Genomic DNA, 20271 nt, shown 5'->3' on the forward strand with positions numbered 1-20271 from the left:
TCAACACATTGACTGTAGTACTCGCGTTGCTAAAACACTCAGCCATTGCTACTCCAACTTGCGGAATGCCTACAAGGCCCTCCTCGCCCTCCCTTCGGCAAATCTGATCACGACTCCATTTTGCTCCTCCCTTCCTATAGGCATAAACTTAAACAGGAAGTACCCGTGCTAAGAACTATCCAATGTTGGTCTGAGCAATTGGAATCCACACTTCAAGTTTGTTTTGATCACGCGGACTGGGATATGTTCCGGGTAGTGTTGGGGAATAATCAGAATTAGTTGGTAACATAGGTAAGATGTTTTATATTCATCATATGTTTGTAAGTTACTTCTCATCAGAATGTTATTTTTGTATAATACTGTGGCGGGTTTGCAGTATCTGTTCTATGTCAAGACTAAGTTGCTTGGGCCGGAGAGAGGGGAGAGGTCAAGCGTGTATCTCTTGGCTCCACAATGTCTGTGTGCCAGTCAGTGTGTCTCTGTGATCTTGTCAAGATAGGATGGATTCAATATATGGCTGTTGATATGGAGGATTTGTCTATGGTTCTGAGTTTGAGAAAAGAGCATAGTTTAGGAGACAAAGCTGAACGATAAATTATGCCTATGCTGTCTGGTTATGTGTGTCTTTTGCTATTAAAGGATCTCAGTTGCAATGTGTAAGGGACTCTCAGAGAATTCATTGATAGACACTGAATTGATCTGAGAGTCACAGGGTTGTGAAAGAGCTCATATAATTAAAGATGGACTTTGATAACTAACTCTGACTTGTGTGTGGTTTGCTCTCATGATTTGGTAAATAGAGGAAATTTCTACGACAGTAGCCTCAGAGAATAACATCAATGAATACACTGATACGGTGACTGAGTTTATCAGGAAGTGTATAGGAGATGTTGTATCAACTGTGACTATTAAAACCTACCCTAAACAGAAACTGTGGATAGATGGCAACATTCGTATTTAAGATTGGCAAGGTGACTGGGAATATGGCCGAATACAAACAGTGGAGTTATTCCCTCCGTAAAGGGCAATCAAACAGGCAAAACGTCAGTATAGAGACAAAGTGGAGTCACAGTTCAATGGCTCAGACACAAGATGTACGTGGCAGGGTCTACAAACAATCATGGATTACAAAGGGAAAACCAGTCACGTCTTGCTTCCGGACAAGCTAAACACCTTCACCCTCTTTAAGGATAACACAGTGCCACCGACACGGCCCGCTACCAAGGACTGTGGGCTCTCCTTCTCCGTGGTCGACGTGAGTAAGACATTTAAGTGAGTTAACCCTCGCAAGGCTGTTGGACCAGACGGCATCCCTAGCCGCAACCTCAGAGCATGCGCAGACCAGCTGGCTGGAGTGTTTACGGACATATTCAATCTCTCCTTATCCCAGTCTGCTATCCCCACATGCTTCAACATGTCCACCATTATTCATGTACCCAAGAAAGCAAAGGTAACAGAAATAAATGACTATCCCCCCATCATCATGAAGTACTTTGAGAGGCTAGTTAAGGATTACATCACCTCTACCTTTTCTGACAACCTCGACCCACTTCTATTTGCTTACCGCCCCAATAGATCCACAGATGATGCAATCGCCATCACACTGCACACTGCCCTATCCCATCTGGACAAGAGTAATACCTATGTAGGAATGCTGTTCATTGACTATAGCTCAGCATTCAACACCATCGTACCCTCCAAGCTCATCATTAAGCTTGAGGCCCTGGGTCTGAACCCCGCCCTGTGCAATTTGGTCCTGGACTTCCTGACGGGCCTCCCCCAGGTGGTGAAGGTAGGAAAGAACACCTCCACTTCACTGATCCTCAACACTTGGGCCCCACAAGGATGTGTACTCAGCCCCTTCTTGTACTCCCTGTTCACCCATGACTGTGTGGCCACAAATGCCTCCAACTCAATCATCAAGTTTGCAGACGTCACAAGAGTTGTAGGCCTGATTACCAACAATGACAAGACAGCCTAAAGGGAGGAGGTGAGGGCCCTGGGAGTGTGGTGCCAGGAAAATAACCTCTCACCACACGTCAGCAAAACAAAGGATCTGATCGTGGACCGCAGTGTAGAACGTGGAACGCTTCAAGTTCCTCGGCGTACACATCACTGCTTCGCTCACAACTGCAAGGCTCTCCAGAGGGTGGTGCGGTCTGCCCAACACATCACTTGGGGCAAACTACCTGCCCTCCAGGACACCTACAGCACCCGATGTCACAGGAAGGACAAAAAGTTCATCAAGAACAACAACCACCCGAGCCACTGCCTGTTCACCCCGCTATCATCCATTCTCATTTTGTCTGTCATAGTTGAAGTGTACCTATGATGAAAATTACAGGCCTCTCTCATATTTTTAAGTGGGAGAACTTGCACAATTGGTGTCTGACTAAATACTTTTTTGCCCCACTGTAAATATATATATATATATCAGTTTTACCATTAAGCCATAAAAAGCACTTTATGTATCTAGTCCCATAAGTAAGAAGCCCTAAGTATTTGGACAGATTCACTTTTAGTGTTTTAAAGTAGTCAAAGGTTAGGTATGTGGTCTCATATCCCTTGCACACAATAACTGCATCATTATGCTTCATTATCATCTTCATGTTAGATGAATTTACAGTTTTCTTTGGCTGTGTTTTGGGAAATGTCTTGTCCAATAGTAACTGAATATTGAATAATGTCTTGTGTCATTTTGGAGTCTTTTTGGTAAGTGAGAAATAGAACAGGTTCCTAAACACAAAAAAGGCACAGAGAGGCACAAAGACCATACCCCCCCCCAAAAATGCTAACCTCCCCTTTTATTCCTAATGGTGAGTGGCTAGCATGTTTTTGTGCATCATTATTCATGATCCATTCATGTGTTTTCTTTATCATGGTATTATCAGGATCAATTGAGAAGTATTCACAAACTTTTTATTTCCACACTTAGAAAGAAAATTACTCCAGATATCATCTCATCATTTAGTTACTATTGGACATGATAAGTGCATTAATTTCTAAATAGTAAGACATATTTATGTGAGTATTGGCCATGTATGTAGTCTTTTGATCTCAAATCCAAAATGTTGGAGTATAGAGACAAAATGTTAATGTTTGCTTCACTTTCCAAATACATATGGTGAGGACTGTACACCATTTCGAAAAACAGTTTTTATCCAAAGTGACTTACAGTCATTCGTGCATACATCTCCGTATGGGTGGCCTCAGCAGGAATCGAACCCACAATGATCCTGTCCCTCATATCTATATCATTAACCCACATATGAGACGGTCCTACAGTCCAACAAAACCATGATGTGCTGAACACTACAGACATTCTCCCAATCCAACACACCCCCACCCACCCCCCAGGGCCTTATATGCATTCTGGAAGGTGTATAGCAATGGTCGAGCGTTTTAGCAGCGCAAGTACAACAATCAATATGTTGATAGAATTTCGGGAGCCTTTTCCTCAAATTTACATTGTTGAAACAACCAGCTACAATAAATGCAGCCTGTGGATATGTGGTTTTCAGTTTGCATAAAGTCCAGTGAAGTTCTTTGAGGGCCATCGTGGCATCCGCTTGGGGGGGATATAGACCGCTGTGGCTATCATTGACAAAAATTATCTTGGGAGATAGTACGGTCGGCATTTGATCGTGAGATATTTAGAAGGACTTGAGTTCCTGTATGTTATGACAGTTACACCATAAGTCGTTAATCATAAAGCATATACCTCCACCCTTCTGCTTCTCGGAGAGATGTTTGTTCCTGTTGGCGCGATGTATTGAGAACCCAACTGGTTTTACAGAGTCAGACTGTATATCTTGAGAGAGCCATGTTTCTGTGAAGCAGAGTATGTTACAATCCCTGGTGTCTCTCTGAAAAGCAACTCTCGCCTTGAGCTCATCAATTTTATTATACAGAGGTTGGACATTAGCGAGTAAAATACTCGGGAGAGGTGGGTGGTGTGCACGCTTCCTAAGTCGGACCAGAAGACCGCCTCGAGTACATCTCCTTCGCCGGCGTTGTTTTGGGTCAGCCTCTGGAATAAGTTCAATTGCTCTGGGGAGAGCAAACAAAGGATCTGCTTCATGGAAGTCCTAATCCTGGTATTAATGCTGGAAGTCCTGGTGAGTTACTGCCGCTCTAATATCCAATAGTTCTTCCCGGCTGTATGTAATGACACAAATCCATTCCTGAGCTAATAACGGAAAAAATAGTACATAAACAAACAAAATACTGCAGAGTTGCTTAAGAGCTAGTTGCGATGCTGCCATCTCCGTCAGCGCCATTAAAATCATAGGGTTAAGTTAGGGGTAAGGGAAACAGGATTTTGAATGGGATTCAATTGTTTGGACCCAACAAGTATAGTAAAACAAACGTGAAACAAACATGCATGTGCAAGTGGGGGGTTATGAGGCAATGCTACCATGTGCACTACAAGTTAAAGTACTATATGTGTATTCATGTCTTTACATTTTCCATTTCTCTCTTTACTCTGAGTATTGCATGTTTGTGTTGCATATTAAATTCTGCCCTGATGGTGTGACCTGAGAAATATTCTCAAAACAGGAAGTAAGTTAGCATTCAGTATTGTGAGGTAGTTGGATGATAGGATCAAGATACTTGCATATGATGAGTCCAGGGTTTTTCCTGCATAGTGAATTCTTAGGTCGGCTGACTGTGACTACTGCCTCACTGAGTTACCACCAACTACCTTTTTTTTGAGCCAGGAAAAATCCTGGAGTCATCCTGAAGGCTCTGTTCCAATATCCATATACTAGCATACGACTTAAAATTAGGCAATATATTGGGCATGCATTGAAAGTGATGTGCTAGTATGGACATGGGAACGTAGCCAATGGTCAATGATCCCTGATTGTCAGCCATGTTTCTTATACCCTTCATGCACAGCAAACCCTGAGCGTCCATTGTAGGTCTTCCATTTATGCACAGGAACAACTAGCCTGTTTGTCCACCATTCTGGTTCTGGTAAAACTCAAGTGTCCACTGTCTATCATTCGGGATATACCCTGAACGTGCTGATGAACATCAAATCATCTCACTGTGACAGACCTCACCATTCCCAAAGACACACTTGCAACTCATGCCAACCGCAAAACAAAATAGCTGCTTTCACAGCAACAACACCTTCAAATCCACAGCTGTTCCATTTTCCAGTCACCCAGTCAGTCATCCAGTCGTCCTTCTATCCAGTCAGCCAGCCATCCTCCATCTAGTAATCCAGTTATCCAGTCACCCAGTAATCCAGTCACCCAGTCATATAATTATGCAGTCAACTCGTCATCCAGTCGTCCTTCCATCTAGTCAACCAGTCATCCAGACATCCTTCCTTTCAGTCAGTTATCCAGTAATCCAGTTCACAGCACCTGCCAAACAGTATCACGTCCCTCTCTCTCTCTCTTGCTCTCTCACTAATCCGGAGACCAGAGTAGCAGCGTTCCACAAAAACACTGATCCTGCTGCAGGTTTCCTGGTACTTTACTTTAGTAATTCAGTCATTGATAAAACTCACTTAATAAAGATGCCCTGCCTGATTGTGAGACTTATGGTGATCTTACTCAGTGTAATGTCAATGGGAAAAGAGGGAGTTTATTAAGCATTTATTAAGTGTTCATTAAGCGTTTATTAAAGTCACGTCCACTGTGACTGAAAGAAACAGATTGATAATTTAAAAAAGCAAATGGCCAATACTCACCTTTTGTAGGCTGGTTGGATTCAACTGAGTTTTGTCAATGATTTTTATTGCAACCTGGAGGAGGCACGAGGAGAACTTGGGGTCAGAGAAAGCAAAGAAGGACATTTTACAAAAAAGCACAACAAGAAGACAAAAACATCCCAGTAGTAAAACTAGTGGTCGCTAAGGCCAAAGCTAATGGGGATCCATCTAAATAAAAGAACAACCACAACTACAGATCCCCCTCCCATCCACTTCCTACCCCTCCTATCCATGACCAAGTCTCACATCTCTGCCCTATATCCCATGTCCCCCCCCAATCACTACAACAACCCAAACCCAAGACCAGGGTTCCCCAACTGACAACCCGTGGGTGGTTTTATTCCCACCTCCCCCTCTCTCTTTGCATCCGCTTGCTCTCTCTCCATCTCTCTTGCTTTCTCTCCTCCTCCTCTCTCTCTCCTCCTCCTCTCCCTCCCGCCTCTCTCCCTCTCTCCACACTTCTCTCTCTCTGTGCCGCTCTTTTTCTCTCCCCGTGCCTCTCTCTGTAATTGTTGGACATAAAATAATGTAAAAACACCAGGAAATCAGCTCCAAGTGATTTTAATTTTGGAAATCTGTTCCCAAGTATTCCCAAGCATAATAGAGAGACATGTGATGTTATACAAATGTAAGCAAGGTTTGAAATTCTTATGTTTAATTCAAATATTATATCTGTTTAGGCTTCTTGCAGTCAATTTGCAGTCTACAAATTATTTGTAATTATGTTCCGGCCCCCCGACCAGCCGCCCAAGAAAATCGGCCCGCGACTGAATCTAGTTGATGATCCCTGCCCTAGACTTGACATCCTATGCATCTGAAGAGATTTTAGATAATTTGCTTGGTATAAACACTAGAGTGAAGCTTCTGGCTATGCTGGGTCTAGGGGTCAATTTGGGATTGGGCCCATGCATCCGTCCAACTCACTACCATAGAAATGTACACTATTTCTACGCTTTCTATGACTAGCACCCTTCCTTTGCATCACATACCTTACCCAACAAGCCCCCACCCTCCCTGTGCCCCAGCCTCACCTCCTTGCCCGTCAGGATGTGGCGCGCCAGTTTGACCTTGGCAAAGTTGCCCTTGCCGATGGTCTTGAGCAGGCGGTAGTTGCCGATGTGCGGAGTCTCGTCAGAGCAGGAGGCCATGGAGTTCCTGCAGCGGGCACCCAGCGAGCGGCTGGACAGGCTGGTTCCCTTGTCTGAGCGGCTGGCAGCCAGGGTCACATGCTGGGGGGAGAGAATATATGGGAAAAAGGGGGGGGGGTCACCACCAGCACCCCGATGACAATGACCATGCAAAGCCTGGGAACTCTAAAACTCTTTTCACACTATCCTAGTGACCCGAAACATACACTGAACAAAAATAGAAATCGCAACATATAAAGTGTTGGTCCCATGTTTCATGAGCTGATCAAATAATTCCCAGAAATGCTACAGTACATAGACACAAAATCTTATTTCTCTCAAATTTGGTGAACAAATTTGTTTACATCCCTGTTAGTGAGCATTTATCCTTTGCCAAGATAATCCATCCACCTGACAGGTGTTGCATATCAAGAAGCTGATTAAACAGCATGTTGATTACACAGGTGTGTAAAATGTGCAGTTTTGCCACACAACACAATGCCACAAATGTCTCAAGTTTTGAGAGAGCGTGCAATTGGCATGCTGACTGCAGGAATGTCCACCAGACCTGTTGCCAGAGAATTGAATGTACCTTTTTCTACCATAAGCTGCCTCCAATGTCGTTTTAGAGAATTTGGCAGTACGTCCAAACATCCTCACAACCCCAGAGCATGTTTAACCACGCCAGCCCAGGACCTCCACAAACCCATTCTGATTGGCTGGGCCTAGCTCTCCAGTGGATGATGCCCCCCCAGCCCACCCCTAACCACACCCCTGCCCAGTAATGATAAATCCATAGATAGAATAGAGGAACGGTGATGATATAAAGGTACACGGCTAGCACGGAAGCCCGAGAGGCAGCCCCAATAAAATAATGTTGGGGGTGCTCATGAGGAGATTGCCTGAGTCAGGTCGGAGACCTGAGCCTACTCCTTGTGCTTACTGTGGGGAGCGTGTTACTGGTCAGGCAACGTGTTATGCGGTAGAGCGCATGGTGTCTCCAGTGCGCTATTCTAGCCTGGTGTGCTCTATTCCAGCTCCTCGCATTGGCCGGGCTAGAATGGGCATCCAGCCAGGAAGGAGGGTGCCGGCTCAGCGCTCCTGGTCTCCAGTATACCTCTTTGGACCAGGATATCCTGCGCCGGCTCTGCGTACTGTGTCTCCGGTGAGTCTGCACGGCCCAGTGCGTCCTGTGCCAGCGCCCTGAAAATAAACATCCAGCCAGGACGGGTTGTGTCAGCTCTACACTCCAGACCTACAGTGCGCCTCCACAGTCCAATACGTCCTGTTCCTCCTCCCCGCACTCGCCCTGAGGTGCATGTCACCAGCCCGGTACCACCAGTGCCGGCACCACGCACCAGGTTTCCAGTGCGCCTCCAGAGTCCTGTACGCCCTGTTCCTGCTCCTCGCACTCGCCCTGAGGTGCATGTCCCCAGCCCAGTACCACCAGTGCCGGCACCACGCACCAGGCCTACAGTGCGCCTCGGCAGTCCAGTACGCCCTGTTCCTGCTCCTCGCACTCCCCCTGAGGTGCGTGTCCCTAAACCGGTACCACCAGTGCCGGAACCACACACCAGGCCTACAGTGCGCCTCAGCAGTCCAGAGCGTCCGGCGACATTACCCAGTCCAGAGCATCCGGCGATGGTACCCAGTCAAGAGCGTCCGGCGACGGTACCCAGTACGGAACCTCCGGCGACGGTACCCAGTCCAGAGCGTCCGGCGACGGTACCCAGTCCGGAACCTCCGGCGCCGGTACCCAGTACGGAATCTCCTGCAACGGTACCCAGTACGGAACCTCCAGCGACGGTCCTCAGCCCGGGGTCTCCAGCGACGGTTCTCAGCCCGGAAGGGGGGCGGCATCCAAAACCAGAGCCGCCACCGAGGTTAGATGCACACCCAGACCCTCCCGTTTAGGTTTGCGGCCTTGGGGGGGATTACTGTCACGACCTGAACTTAGTTAACTTTGTTTACTTTATTATTTTGGTTAGGTCAGGGTGTGACGAGGGTGGTATGTGTGTTTTTCTTGTCTAGGGTTTTTTGTATATCTATGGGATTTTGGTATTGTCTAGGTATATGTAGGTCTATGGAGGCCTGAATTGGTTCCCAATCAGAGACAGCGGTTTATCGTTGTCCCTGATTGGGGATCCTATTTAGGTTGCCATTTTGGTTTTGTGGGTTATTGTCTAAGTGTAGTTGCATGTCAGCACACAACTTATAGCCTCACGTTCATTTTGTTAGTTTGTTTAAGTGTTCTTTTTTAATTAAAGAAGTATGTATTCCTATCACGCTGAGCCTTGGTCTCATCAATATGACGAACGGGACAGTTGCATTTATATTTTTGTGCAGTATACTTAGCTGGCTCTGATATTTTATTTTCACATTGCCTTCTCTAGTACGTTTCCAGCAACTATGGTGGATGCGTAACCAGGCCAGCCCAGTACAGCTCGGCGGGCTGAAAAGGGTACAAGACCAACTGTGAGACCAATAGCCCTTTCACACTACTGTGCCAACCGATGACCTGAACCACACTAATGTGCTGGCTTGGATGGAAGGAATTTTTGTTTTCAAATGGCCCGTTCCAGCATGGTTTCAGCAACTATGGTGGATGTGTAACCAAGCCATTACAGTTTGGCACGGCATGGTAGTGTTTAAGGTACTATTCTACTGGACTGGACTGCCATTATAGCATGGTGGCTCGGGCTCTCCAATAGGACAGGGTATTTATTTATTTATTTTTTATTTCACCGTTATTTAACCAGGTAAGCAAGTTGAGAACAAGTTCTCATTTACAATTGCGACCTGGCCAAGATAAAGCAAAGCAGTTCGACACACAATGACACAGAGTTACACATGGAGTAAAACAAACATACAGTCAATAATACAGTAGAAATAAGTCTATATACGATGTGAGCAAATGAGGTGAGATAAGGGAGGTAAAGGCAAAAAAAGGCCATGGTGGCAAAGGAAATACAATATAGCAAGTAAAACACTGGTATCTGGAATGGTAGATTTGCAGTGGAAGAATGTGCAAAGTAGAAATACAAATAATGGGGTGCAAAGGAGCAAAATAAATCAATAAAATAAATAAATACAGTAGGGAAAGAGGTAGTTGTTTGGGCTAAATTATAGGAGGGCTATATACAGGTGCAGTAATCTGTGAGCTGCTCTGACAGCTGGTGCTTAAAGCTAGTGAGGGAGATAAGTGTTTCCAGTTTCAGAGATTTTTGTAGTTCGTTCCAGTCATTGCCAGCAGAGAACGGGAAGGAGAGGCGGCCAAAGAAAGAATTGGTTTTGGGGGTGACCAGAGAGATATACCTGCTGGAGTGCGTGCTACAGGTGGGTGATGCTATGATGACCAGCGAGCTGACATATGGGGGGGCTTTACCTAGCAGGGTCTTTTAGATGACATGGAGCCAGTGGGTTTGGCGACGAGTATGAAGCGATGGCCAGCCAACGAGAGCGTACAGGTCGCAATGGTGGGTAGTTTATGGGGCTTTGGTGACAAAACGGATGGCACTGTGATAGACTGCATCCAATTTGTTGAGTAGGGTATTGGAGGCAATTTTGTAAATGACATCGCCGAAGTCGAGGATTGGTAGGATGGTCAGTTTTACAAGGGTATGTTTGGCAGCATGAGTAAAGGATGCTTTTGCAAAATAGGAAGCCAATTCTAGATTTAACTTTGGATTGGAGATGTTTGATGTGGGTCTGGAAGGAGAGTTTACAGTCTAACCAGACACCTAGGTATTTGTAGTTGTCCACGTATTCTAAGTCAGAGCCGTCCAGAGTAGTGATGTTGGACAGGCGAGGAGGTGCAGGCAGCGATCGGTTGAAGAGCATGCATTTAGTTTTACTTGTATTTGAGAGCAATTGAAGGCCACGGAAGGAGAGTTGTATGGCATTGAAGCTTGCCTGGAGGGTTGTTAACACAGTGTCCAAAGAAGGGCCAGAAGTATACAGAATGGTGTCGTCTGCGTAGAGATGGATCAGAGAGTCACCAGCAGCAAAAGCGAAATCATTGATGTATACAGAGAACCCTGTGGCACTCCTATATAGACTGCCAGAGGTCTGGACAACAGACCCTCCGATTTGACACACTGAACTCAGAGAAGTAGTTGGAGAACCAGGCAAGGCAATCATTTGAGAAACCAAGGCTGTCGAGTCTGCCGATGAGGATGTGGTAATTGACAGAGTCGAAAGCCTTGGCCAGATCAATGAATACGGCTGCACAGTAATGTTTCTTATCGATGGCGGTTAAGATATCGTTTAGGACCTTGAGCGTGGCTGAGGTGCACCCATGACCAGCTCTGAAACCAGATTGCATAGCAGAGAGGGTATGGTGAGATTCGAAATGGTCGGTAATCTGTTTGTTGACTTGGCTTTCGAAGACCTTAGAAAGGCAGGGTAGGATAGATATAGGTCTGTAGCAGTTGGGTCAAGAGTGTCTCCCCCTTTGAAGAGGGGGATGACCGCAGCTGCTTTCCAATCTTTGGGAATCTCAGACGACATGAAAGAGAGGTTGAACAGGCTAGTAATAGGGGTGGCAACAATTTCGGCAGATAATTTTAGCAAGAAAGGGTCCAGATTGTCTAGCCCGGCTGATTTGTAGGATTCCAGATTTTGCAGCTCTTTCAGAACATCAGCTGACTGGATTTGGGAGGAGAAATGGGGAAGGCTTGGAGGTTGCTGTGGGGGGTGCAGTGCTGTTGACCAGGGTAGGGGTAGCCAGGTGGAAAGCATGGCCAGCCGTAGAAAAATGCTTATTGAAATTCTCAATTACAGTGGATTTATCAGTGGTGACAGTGTTTCCTATCTTCAGTGCAGTGGGCAGCTGGGAGGAGGTGTTCTTATTCTCTATAGACTTTAAAGTGTCCCAAAACGTTTTTGAGTTAGTGTTGCAGGAAACAATTTCTGCTTGGCTTTTCTAACTGCCTGTGTATAATGGTTTCTAGCTTCCCTGAAAAGCTGCATATCACGGGGGCTGTTCGATGCTAATGCAGAACGCCATAGGATGTTTTTGTGTTGGTTAAGGGCAGTCAGGTCTGGGGAGAACCAAGGGCTATATCTGTTCCTGGTTCTAAATTTCTTGAATGGGGCATGCTTATGGTAATACTGAGAGTGAAGACCTCTAAGCAAGATAACACTGATGTAACATTGTTTTCCCTAGATCCATTTGTTCATGCAGTTGAAGTCAGAAGTTTACATACACCTTAGCCAAATGCATTTAAACTCAGTTTTTCAGAATTCCTGACATTTAATCAGAGTAAACATTCCCTGTCTTAGGTCAGTTAGGATCCCCACTTTATTTTAAGAATGTGAAATGTCAGAATATTAGTCGAGAGAATTATTTATTTCAGCTTTTATTTCTTTCATCACATTCCCAGTGGGTAAGAAGTTACATACACTCAATTAGTATTTGGTAGCATTGCCTTTACATTTTTTAAACTTGTGTCAAACGTTATGGGTAACCTTCCACAAGCTTCCCACAATAAGTTGGATGAATTTTGGCCTATTCCTCCTGACAGAGCTGGTGTAACTGAGTCAGGTTTGTAGGCCTCCTTGCTCGCACACACTTTTTTTAGTTCTGCCCACACATTTTCTATAGGATTGAGGTCAGGGTTTTGTGATGGCCACTCCAATACCTTGACTTTGTTGTCCTTAAGCCATTTTGCCACAACTTTGGAAGTATGCTTGGGGTCATTGTCCATTTGGAAGACCCATTTGCGACCAAACTTTAACTTCCTGACTGATGTCTTGAGATGTTGCTTCAATATATGCACATAATTTCACCTCCTCATGATGCCATCTATTTTGGAAGTGCATCCGTCCCTCCTGCAGCAAAGCACCACCACAACAAACATAACAATTGTCCTTATGGCCAAACAGGTCTATTTTTGTTTCATCAGACCAAAGGACATTTCTCCAAAAAGTATGATCTTGGTCCCCATGTACAGTTGCAAACTATAGTCTAGCTTTTTTATGGCAGTTTTGGAGCAGTAGCTTCTTCCTTGCCGAACGGCCTTTCAATTTATGTCGATATAGGACACACTTTACTGTGGATATAGATACTTTTGTACCTGTTTCCTCCAACATCTTCACAAGGTCCTTTGCTGTTGTTTTGGGATTGATTTGCACTTTTTGCACCAAAGTACGTTCCTTTCTAGGAGACATAACACATCTCCCTCCTGAGCAGTATGACGGCTGTGTGGTTCCATGTGGTTTATACTTACGTACTATTGTTTGTATAGACGAACGTGGTACCTTCAGGCATTTGGAAATTGCTCCCAAGGATGAACCAGACTTGTGGAGGTCAACAATTTTTTTCTGAGGTCTTGGCTGAGTTCTTTTGATTTTCCCATGATGTCAATCAAAGAGGCACTGAGTTTGAAGGTAGACCTTGAAATACATCCACAGGTACACCTCCAATTGACTCAAATGATATCAATTAGCCTATCAGAAGCTTCTAAACCATGACATCATTTTCTGGAATTTTTCAAGCTGTTTAAAGGCACAGTCAGCATAGTGTATGTAAACTTCTGACCCACTGGAATTGTGATACAGTGAATTATAAGCGAAAAAATCTGTCTGTAAACAGTTGTTGGAAAAATTACTTGTGTCATGCACAAAGTAGATGTCCTAACCGATTTGCCAAAACTATAGTTTGTTAACAAGAAATTTGCGGAGTGGTTGAAAAAATAATTTTAATGACTCCAACCAAAGTGTATGTTAACTTCCGACTTCAACTGTAGGCGGAGGATTAATGGACTGAAAGCAACACCCAGGACTGCTGGTATACCATAGTTCTACACTGAAATTATATTCTAAGTTGGTATATTATCTTTGATTTGGACAACATCATGCCTGGGCTGCTGGGCACAATGCACAATGTTTTGGAACGTTTAGATAGAAACATATAATGTAGAACAGATGTCTCGCTACAAACATGTAGACTAAAGAACCATGTTCTATTCATGATACTTATATTTGCGATGCTTCACAAGGTTTACTCATGGAACGTGGCCCTAGTGCGGATGGAATAGAAATACGGGAGATCATTGACTTCTAGGTAACAGATGTTGCTGAACATATGAATATGTCATTATAAATACTACTTTCATAGAACATCTTGTGCCAATTTTGGACTTTCTGATCTGTCTGATACCTGGGACAAATGTACTACTGTGTGAGGTGACTATCAGTGGTCAGAAAAGTATCCAATTGTTCTACTTGAGTAAAAAATAAAGGTACCTTAATCTAAAAGGACTTCAGTGAAAGTCACCCAGCAAAATACTACTTGAATAAATGTCTAAACGTATCTGGTTCTAAATGTACTTTAGTACAGTGGTGGAATAAGTACTCAATTGTCATACTTGAGTAAAAGTAAAAAGCACAAGTAAATGCAATACATCAAAATTCCTATATTAAGCAAACCAGATGGCACCATTTTCATGTTTTTTTTAATTTAGGGACAAACAGAAGCACACTCAGACATCATTTACAAACGCAGTATTTGTGTTTAGTGAGTCCGCCAGATCAGAAGTATTAGGTTTGACAACGCGTTATATTGATAGGTGTGTGAATTGGACCATATTGCTACCCTGCCTGAGCATTCTAAATGTAACGACTACTTTTGGGTGTCAGGGAAAATGTATGGAGTAAATAGTACATAGTTTATTTAGGAATGTAAGAGGAAATGTTGTCAAAAATATAAATAGTAAAGTACAGATACCTCCCCCAAAAGACTTAAGTAGTACTTTAAATTATTTTTACTTAAGTCATTTACACCACTGGTGACCAGTCACATAATGTCCATGTTAAATACTTAGTCAGGAGCCAAGATGCCAAGATCACTGATGTTACTTCTAGCACTACAAATACTGAGCTCGTGTACATCAAACCTGGGTTCAAATACTATTTGAAATCGTTCAAATATTTTGAGTGTTTGTTTTAGACTGCCTGGAGTGCCATTTGTGCAGGATTTGCAATTTTGGGAGTTTTCTATCGGTTCTATTGCAAGAGGCAAGCTCAATCAAACACAGCTAAAGTATTTGAAATGATTTCAAATAGAATTTGAACCCAGGACTAGAATGCATCACATGCTAGTAAGTGCTCGATTCCAGAACCCAACAGCTTTAGTAATTGGTGCTGTGAAGATCCAATCCAAAGCTTGAGTCATGGCTAATTTTCAGTCAATCAGGCAGGCAGCAGAGCATAAGAAAAAAATGTGTCATGTGATCAAAAGGAAACAGGGCCCAAAAAAACATGAGAATAAGATGCCAGTAAGAGAGCGAGAGAAAAGAGAGAAACAGAGAGAGGCAGAGAGAGAGAGGTGGAGAGAGGTGGAGAGAGAGTGAGGTAGAGAGAGAGAGAGAGGTGGAGAGAAAGAGAGAGAGAGAGAGAGAGAGAGAGAGAGAGAGAAAGAGAGAGAGAGGTGGAGAGAGAGGTAAAGAGAGAGAGAGGTAGAGAGAAAGAGAGGTGGACAGAGAGAGAGCGGCACAGAGAGAGAGAGAGCACGAGAGAGAGAGTGAGTGAGCGAGAGAGCAGATGCAGGCACAGTGGTCCCTGGCCGGTCTCGAGGCCTGAGGCATAACACTTCCATCCCCTCAGCATGTCCTCCTGCTCTCTGCCTGAATGGCAACCTATTCCCTTTAAAATGCACTACTTTTGAATAGGGCCCATCTGGTCAAAAGTATCAAATCAAATCAAATCAAATTTTATTGGTCACATACACATGGTTAGCAAATGTTATTGCGTGTGTAGCGAAATGCTTATGTCCACTAAATAAGGAAGAGGCCCATGGGGCTCTGGTCAAAAGTAGTGCACTTTATAGGGAATAGGGTGCCATCCACAGTCTCCACACAAACATTTGGGATTCGTAATAATGACAGATTGCTTCATCAAACAGTTCCTTGATAAACACACATTTCAGCAGAGAAATTACCATTTATGGAATCACATCTAAAGAGGAACCCCCATACCCAAGTGCATATAGTACGTTAAGCAACTTAGATAGGCCTACAGTGCATTTGGAAAGTATTCAGGCCCCTTCCCCTTTTCCACATTTTGTTATGTTACAGCCTTATTCTAAAATTGATTAAATGCAACTTTTCCTCATCAATCTACACACAATACTCCGTAATGACAAATCAAAAACAGGTTTAGACATTTCTGCAATTATATATAAAAAAAAAACAGAAATACTCTATGTATCGGGCGGCAGGGTAGCCTAGTGGTTAGAGCGTTGGACTAGCAACCGGAAGGTTGCAAGTTCAAACCCCCGAGCTGACAAGGTACAAATCTGTCATTCTGCCCCTGAACAGGCAGTTAACCCACTGTTTGTAGGCGGTCATTGAAGATAAGAATTTGTTCTTAACTGACTTGCCTAGTTAAATAAAGGTAAACATTTATTTTTTTAAATTACCTAAGTATTCAGACCCTTTGCTATGAGACTCAAAATTGAGCTCAGGTGCATCCTGTTTCCATTGATCATCCTTGTGATGTTTCTACAACTTGATTGGAGTCCACCAGTGGTAAATTGATTGAACATGATTTGGAAAGGCACACACTTGTCTATATAAGGTCCCACAGTTGACTGTACATGTCAGAGCAAAAACCAAGCCATGAAGTCAAAGGAAATTTCCATAGAGCTCATAGACTGGATTGTGTCGAGGCACAAATCCGGGGAAGGGTACCGCAAAATTTCGGCAGCATTGATGGTCCCCAAGAACACAGTGGCCTCCATTCATTCTTAGAGCAAGAGCCCGATGGTCACTCTGACAGAGCTCCAGAGTTCCTCTGTGGAGATGGGAGAACCTTCCAGAAGGACAACCATCTATGGAGCACTCCACAAATCAGGCCTTTATAGTAGAGTGGCCAGACAGAAGTGACTCCTCAGTAAAGGAACATGACTGCCCACATTTTTTGTTGCCAAAAGGCACTTAAATGACTCTCAAACCATGACAAACAAGATTCTCTGGTCTGATGAAACTAAGATTGAACTCTTGGCCTGAATGCCAAGCGTCACGTCTGGAGGAAACCTGGCACCATCCCTACGGTGAAGCATGGTGGCTGCAGCGTCATGCTGTGGGGATGTTTTTCAGCAGCAGGGACTGGGAGATTAGTCGGGATCTTGGGAAAGATGAATGGAGCAAAGTACAGAGAGATCCTTGATGAAAACCTGCTCCAGAGCGCTCAGGACCTCAGACTGGGATGAAGGTTCACCTTCCAACAGGACAATGACCCTAAGTACACAGCCAAGACAACGCAGGAGTGGCTTTGGGACAATTCTCTGAATGTCCTTGAGTGGCCTAGCCAAAGCCTGGACTAGAACCCATCAAACATCTCTGGTGAGACCTGAAAATAACTGTGCAGCAACGCTCCCCATCCAATCTGACAGAGTTTGAGAGGATCTGCAGGGAAGAATGGGAGAAACTCCCCAAATATAGGTGTGCCAAGCTTGTAGTGTCATACCCAAGTAGACTCAAGGCTGTAATCGCTGTCGAAGGTGCTTCAACAAAGCACTAAGTAAAGGGTCTGAATGCTTATGTAAATGTCATATTTCAGTATATATTTTTTATACATTTGCAAAAATGTCAAAAAACCTGTTTTGCTTTGTCATTATAGGGTATTGTGTGTAGATTGCGGATTTTTCATTTAATCCATTTTAGAATAATGCAACAAAATGTGGAAAAAGTCAAGGGGTCTGAATACTTTCCGAAGGCGCTGTAGATAGATAGATTATGTTTATTACTAATCTCTATTGTTGCTTGTCCGTGCCCGGCTGCTACTGGCTCGAGGCTGTAGCGGATGGCGCTGCGCTGTTTAACCCGATAGCTCTGTATAGTCCCCTATACGCAGCAATCAATTGCATTTGCACAACATTGTATGCAATGATCCGAAAGAGTTATCTTAAAATCAATCGGACTCGTGAAGATTTCTCGTTTTTATTAATAGGGTACGACAATATGCCAGTCATAACGGCTGGAATACACCGGCAGTACGTGACATCACTATCTATACAGCGTTATAAATAGGTGACGGTTAGTATGAAGCGTCTGCGCATATCCACTGACTGAGTGTTATCGTATGCGGATGGGCTCATCCCGGTCTGTTCGCCTTTTGCCATCATCTCTTTCGCTGTTAAAACGTTCAAGGATACGGCCCATTTTGAGAGAACCTGCTATGCTAAATATCCATCCACTCTCATAAACTGGCTCCCTTTTCAAACAACCAAAATGCACAGCATATAATATGCGCTACAAATAAATATGGTGAATGTAAGGCACCATATTATGAGACATAAAACAGTAATCCACATAGGATGCAGAATTTCTGCATGCACACAAATTATGGGGATAGCCTAATAATTCCACTTACATGGTCCGTGCCCCTGTCGTTCCCAGACGGTAATGCAGAACGAGAAGACATTTTCCCTGAGTTTTTCCAGAATTACTCTTTGTTTGCGCTTCTAATATTTACAAGATCAGGCTTCGCTGATAATAACATCCGACATCGGCAGTTCCGCAGCTGAGACCAGGTCCAAATCAATCTGCTTCTTCTCCAACCCGCGAAGCAGTGATCGAGAGGAGACTTCTGCCAATCATGGCAGCAGCAGCCAACCGATATCGGGGGTGTCCTCAAGCAAGCTTCATTTCTCTGGCAATATTCGCTCAATTCGGAAATTTTGCACGAAAAGGAACGCAAACCCACGACTAAACGTAAATTATGGACTAATACAGGGTGATGTTTGGCCAAAGCCCAATGTTTCTGTAGCGACTCTCCACCCCCTGCCTCAGTTTGGCATACAAAACAAATATGGCTTCGGGAGGAGCGTCCCCGTTTATAATAATACAACTGTATGATCTACCAACGGCCCATCGCTGACCTGCATGAAGCCGACGGTGATTGCATCACTCCACGGGAAAACATAGCGAATTTTTGCAAAAAGGCCGAATCGTTCATAACCCGATTGTCCTGGTGGCTGCTCCGTGAGATGCGCCAATTCTCCCGTCAAAGACGCTTACTGACACATCCACCGACCGAAAACGCACTGCCTATTTTATGAGCGTAAACTTGAGCGTAAAATAAACCTATCCAAAACTGCAGAGGGAATGAGCGTGTTTAAAATCACTGACCCAACTTCAATATGTATTATAGGCCTACTGCATCATTTATGTAGCCTATAGTTTGTTCTTGCATTTGTATCCAACCCGTTACAGTACATTACGATCGGTGCTATTCTGATTGGTTAGATAAACAAACACCCCGCCACGCTCTCCAATGCATCAATCCATTTTTAAGGTATTCTCCCAACCAAAGCCATCACTCAAGAGCAGGTGCACACATTGGGATTATTATAGGCTAGCCTACAGATCGACCAATATACCTTCTCTAGTCAAATCGGGAGCCTGGCCATTTTTTATGATATGAAGATTAATATGAATACATTTTTCCAAAAGGGAGAGTTAATTGGACATCACTTTTGGTATTGTAGACTTGGACTAGCCTAGTTACAACTATGTTGCAGATAAAATCAGGACTATGCCTAAAGTGTATAGCCTAATATTAAAGTGTATAAGAAATAAAGGAATTCAAATGTTTGCACATCTAAATCATATATAAAAACACAAATGGTATGTGTTATAAAATGCAAGCCACTGCTGAGGGTGGACTATGTAGCAATGTGTAATTACATGGTTATAACAGTTAAGCAGCCTTTGTAACAACAATGTTGATATTTTGATTTGAGCAAATATAGGCCAGTCTTTGTTGTTGTGAATTTTGATTTGGGTGGGGGTGCAATGGGGTAAAGATAGGATCTAACAGTATCTCAGTCATAGGGTTGCAAAATTCCTCCAAACAGAATTTGGGGAAAGTTACTGGAATTTGGCAACTCTAAACTAACCCATTTCCTAACCTTAACCTAAATCTCTTAACCTGCTGCGTTATTTATCCAAACCTGCTATGTAAATTCTCCTAAACTTTGTCATTAGTTCTCTTAAACTGCAACATAAATTCTCCTGAACTTTGTCTTTATCACAAATTCTAATAAAGAAACAAGCTACGTCCAATTCATCTGATATTGTATGATGGGTAAAACGTATGATAACACGTACTCTAATTCAGATTATATTGTATGATGAGTAAAACGTATGATAACACGTACTCTAATTCAGATTATATTGTATGATGGGTAAAACGTATGATAACACGTACTCTAATTCAGATTATATTGTATGATGGGTAAAACGTATGATAACACGTACTCTAATTCAGATTATATTGTATGATGGGTAAAACGTATGATAACACGTACTCTAATTCATCTGATATTGTATGATGGGTAAAACGTATGATAACACGTACTCTAATTCAGATTATATTGTATGATGGGTAAAACGTATGATAACACGTACT

General features: G+C 43.6%; 1 protein-coding gene across 11 annotated transcripts in view; it reads right to left on the reverse strand.

The window, feature by feature from the left end:
- LOC135550843 (MAP/microtubule affinity-regulating kinase 4-like) overlaps window positions 1-19067 on the reverse strand; it is a 57750-nt gene extending 38683 nt beyond the window's left edge. For all 11 annotated transcript variants that reach the window (XM_064981998.1, XM_064981995.1, XM_064982003.1 and 8 more), the window contains exons 1-3: window positions 18232-19067; window positions 6760-6957; window positions 5708-5761 (exon numbers count right to left, since the gene is read on the reverse strand). In XM_064981998.1, the coding sequence (XP_064838070.1) occupies window positions 5708-5761; window positions 6760-6957; window positions 18232-18282 (303 nt within the window). In that variant the 5' untranslated portion in view covers window positions 18283-19067. The remainder of the gene's footprint in view (window positions 1-5707; window positions 5762-6759; window positions 6958-18231) is intronic.
- Between the last annotated feature and the right edge of the window lie 1204 nt (window positions 19068-20271).

The sequence above is a fragment of the Oncorhynchus masou genome, chromosome 12 (genome assembly GCF_036934945.1).
Source record: "Oncorhynchus masou masou isolate Uvic2021 chromosome 12, UVic_Omas_1.1, whole genome shotgun sequence".
Taxonomy (NCBI): domain Eukaryota; kingdom Metazoa; phylum Chordata; class Actinopteri; order Salmoniformes; family Salmonidae; genus Oncorhynchus; species Oncorhynchus masou.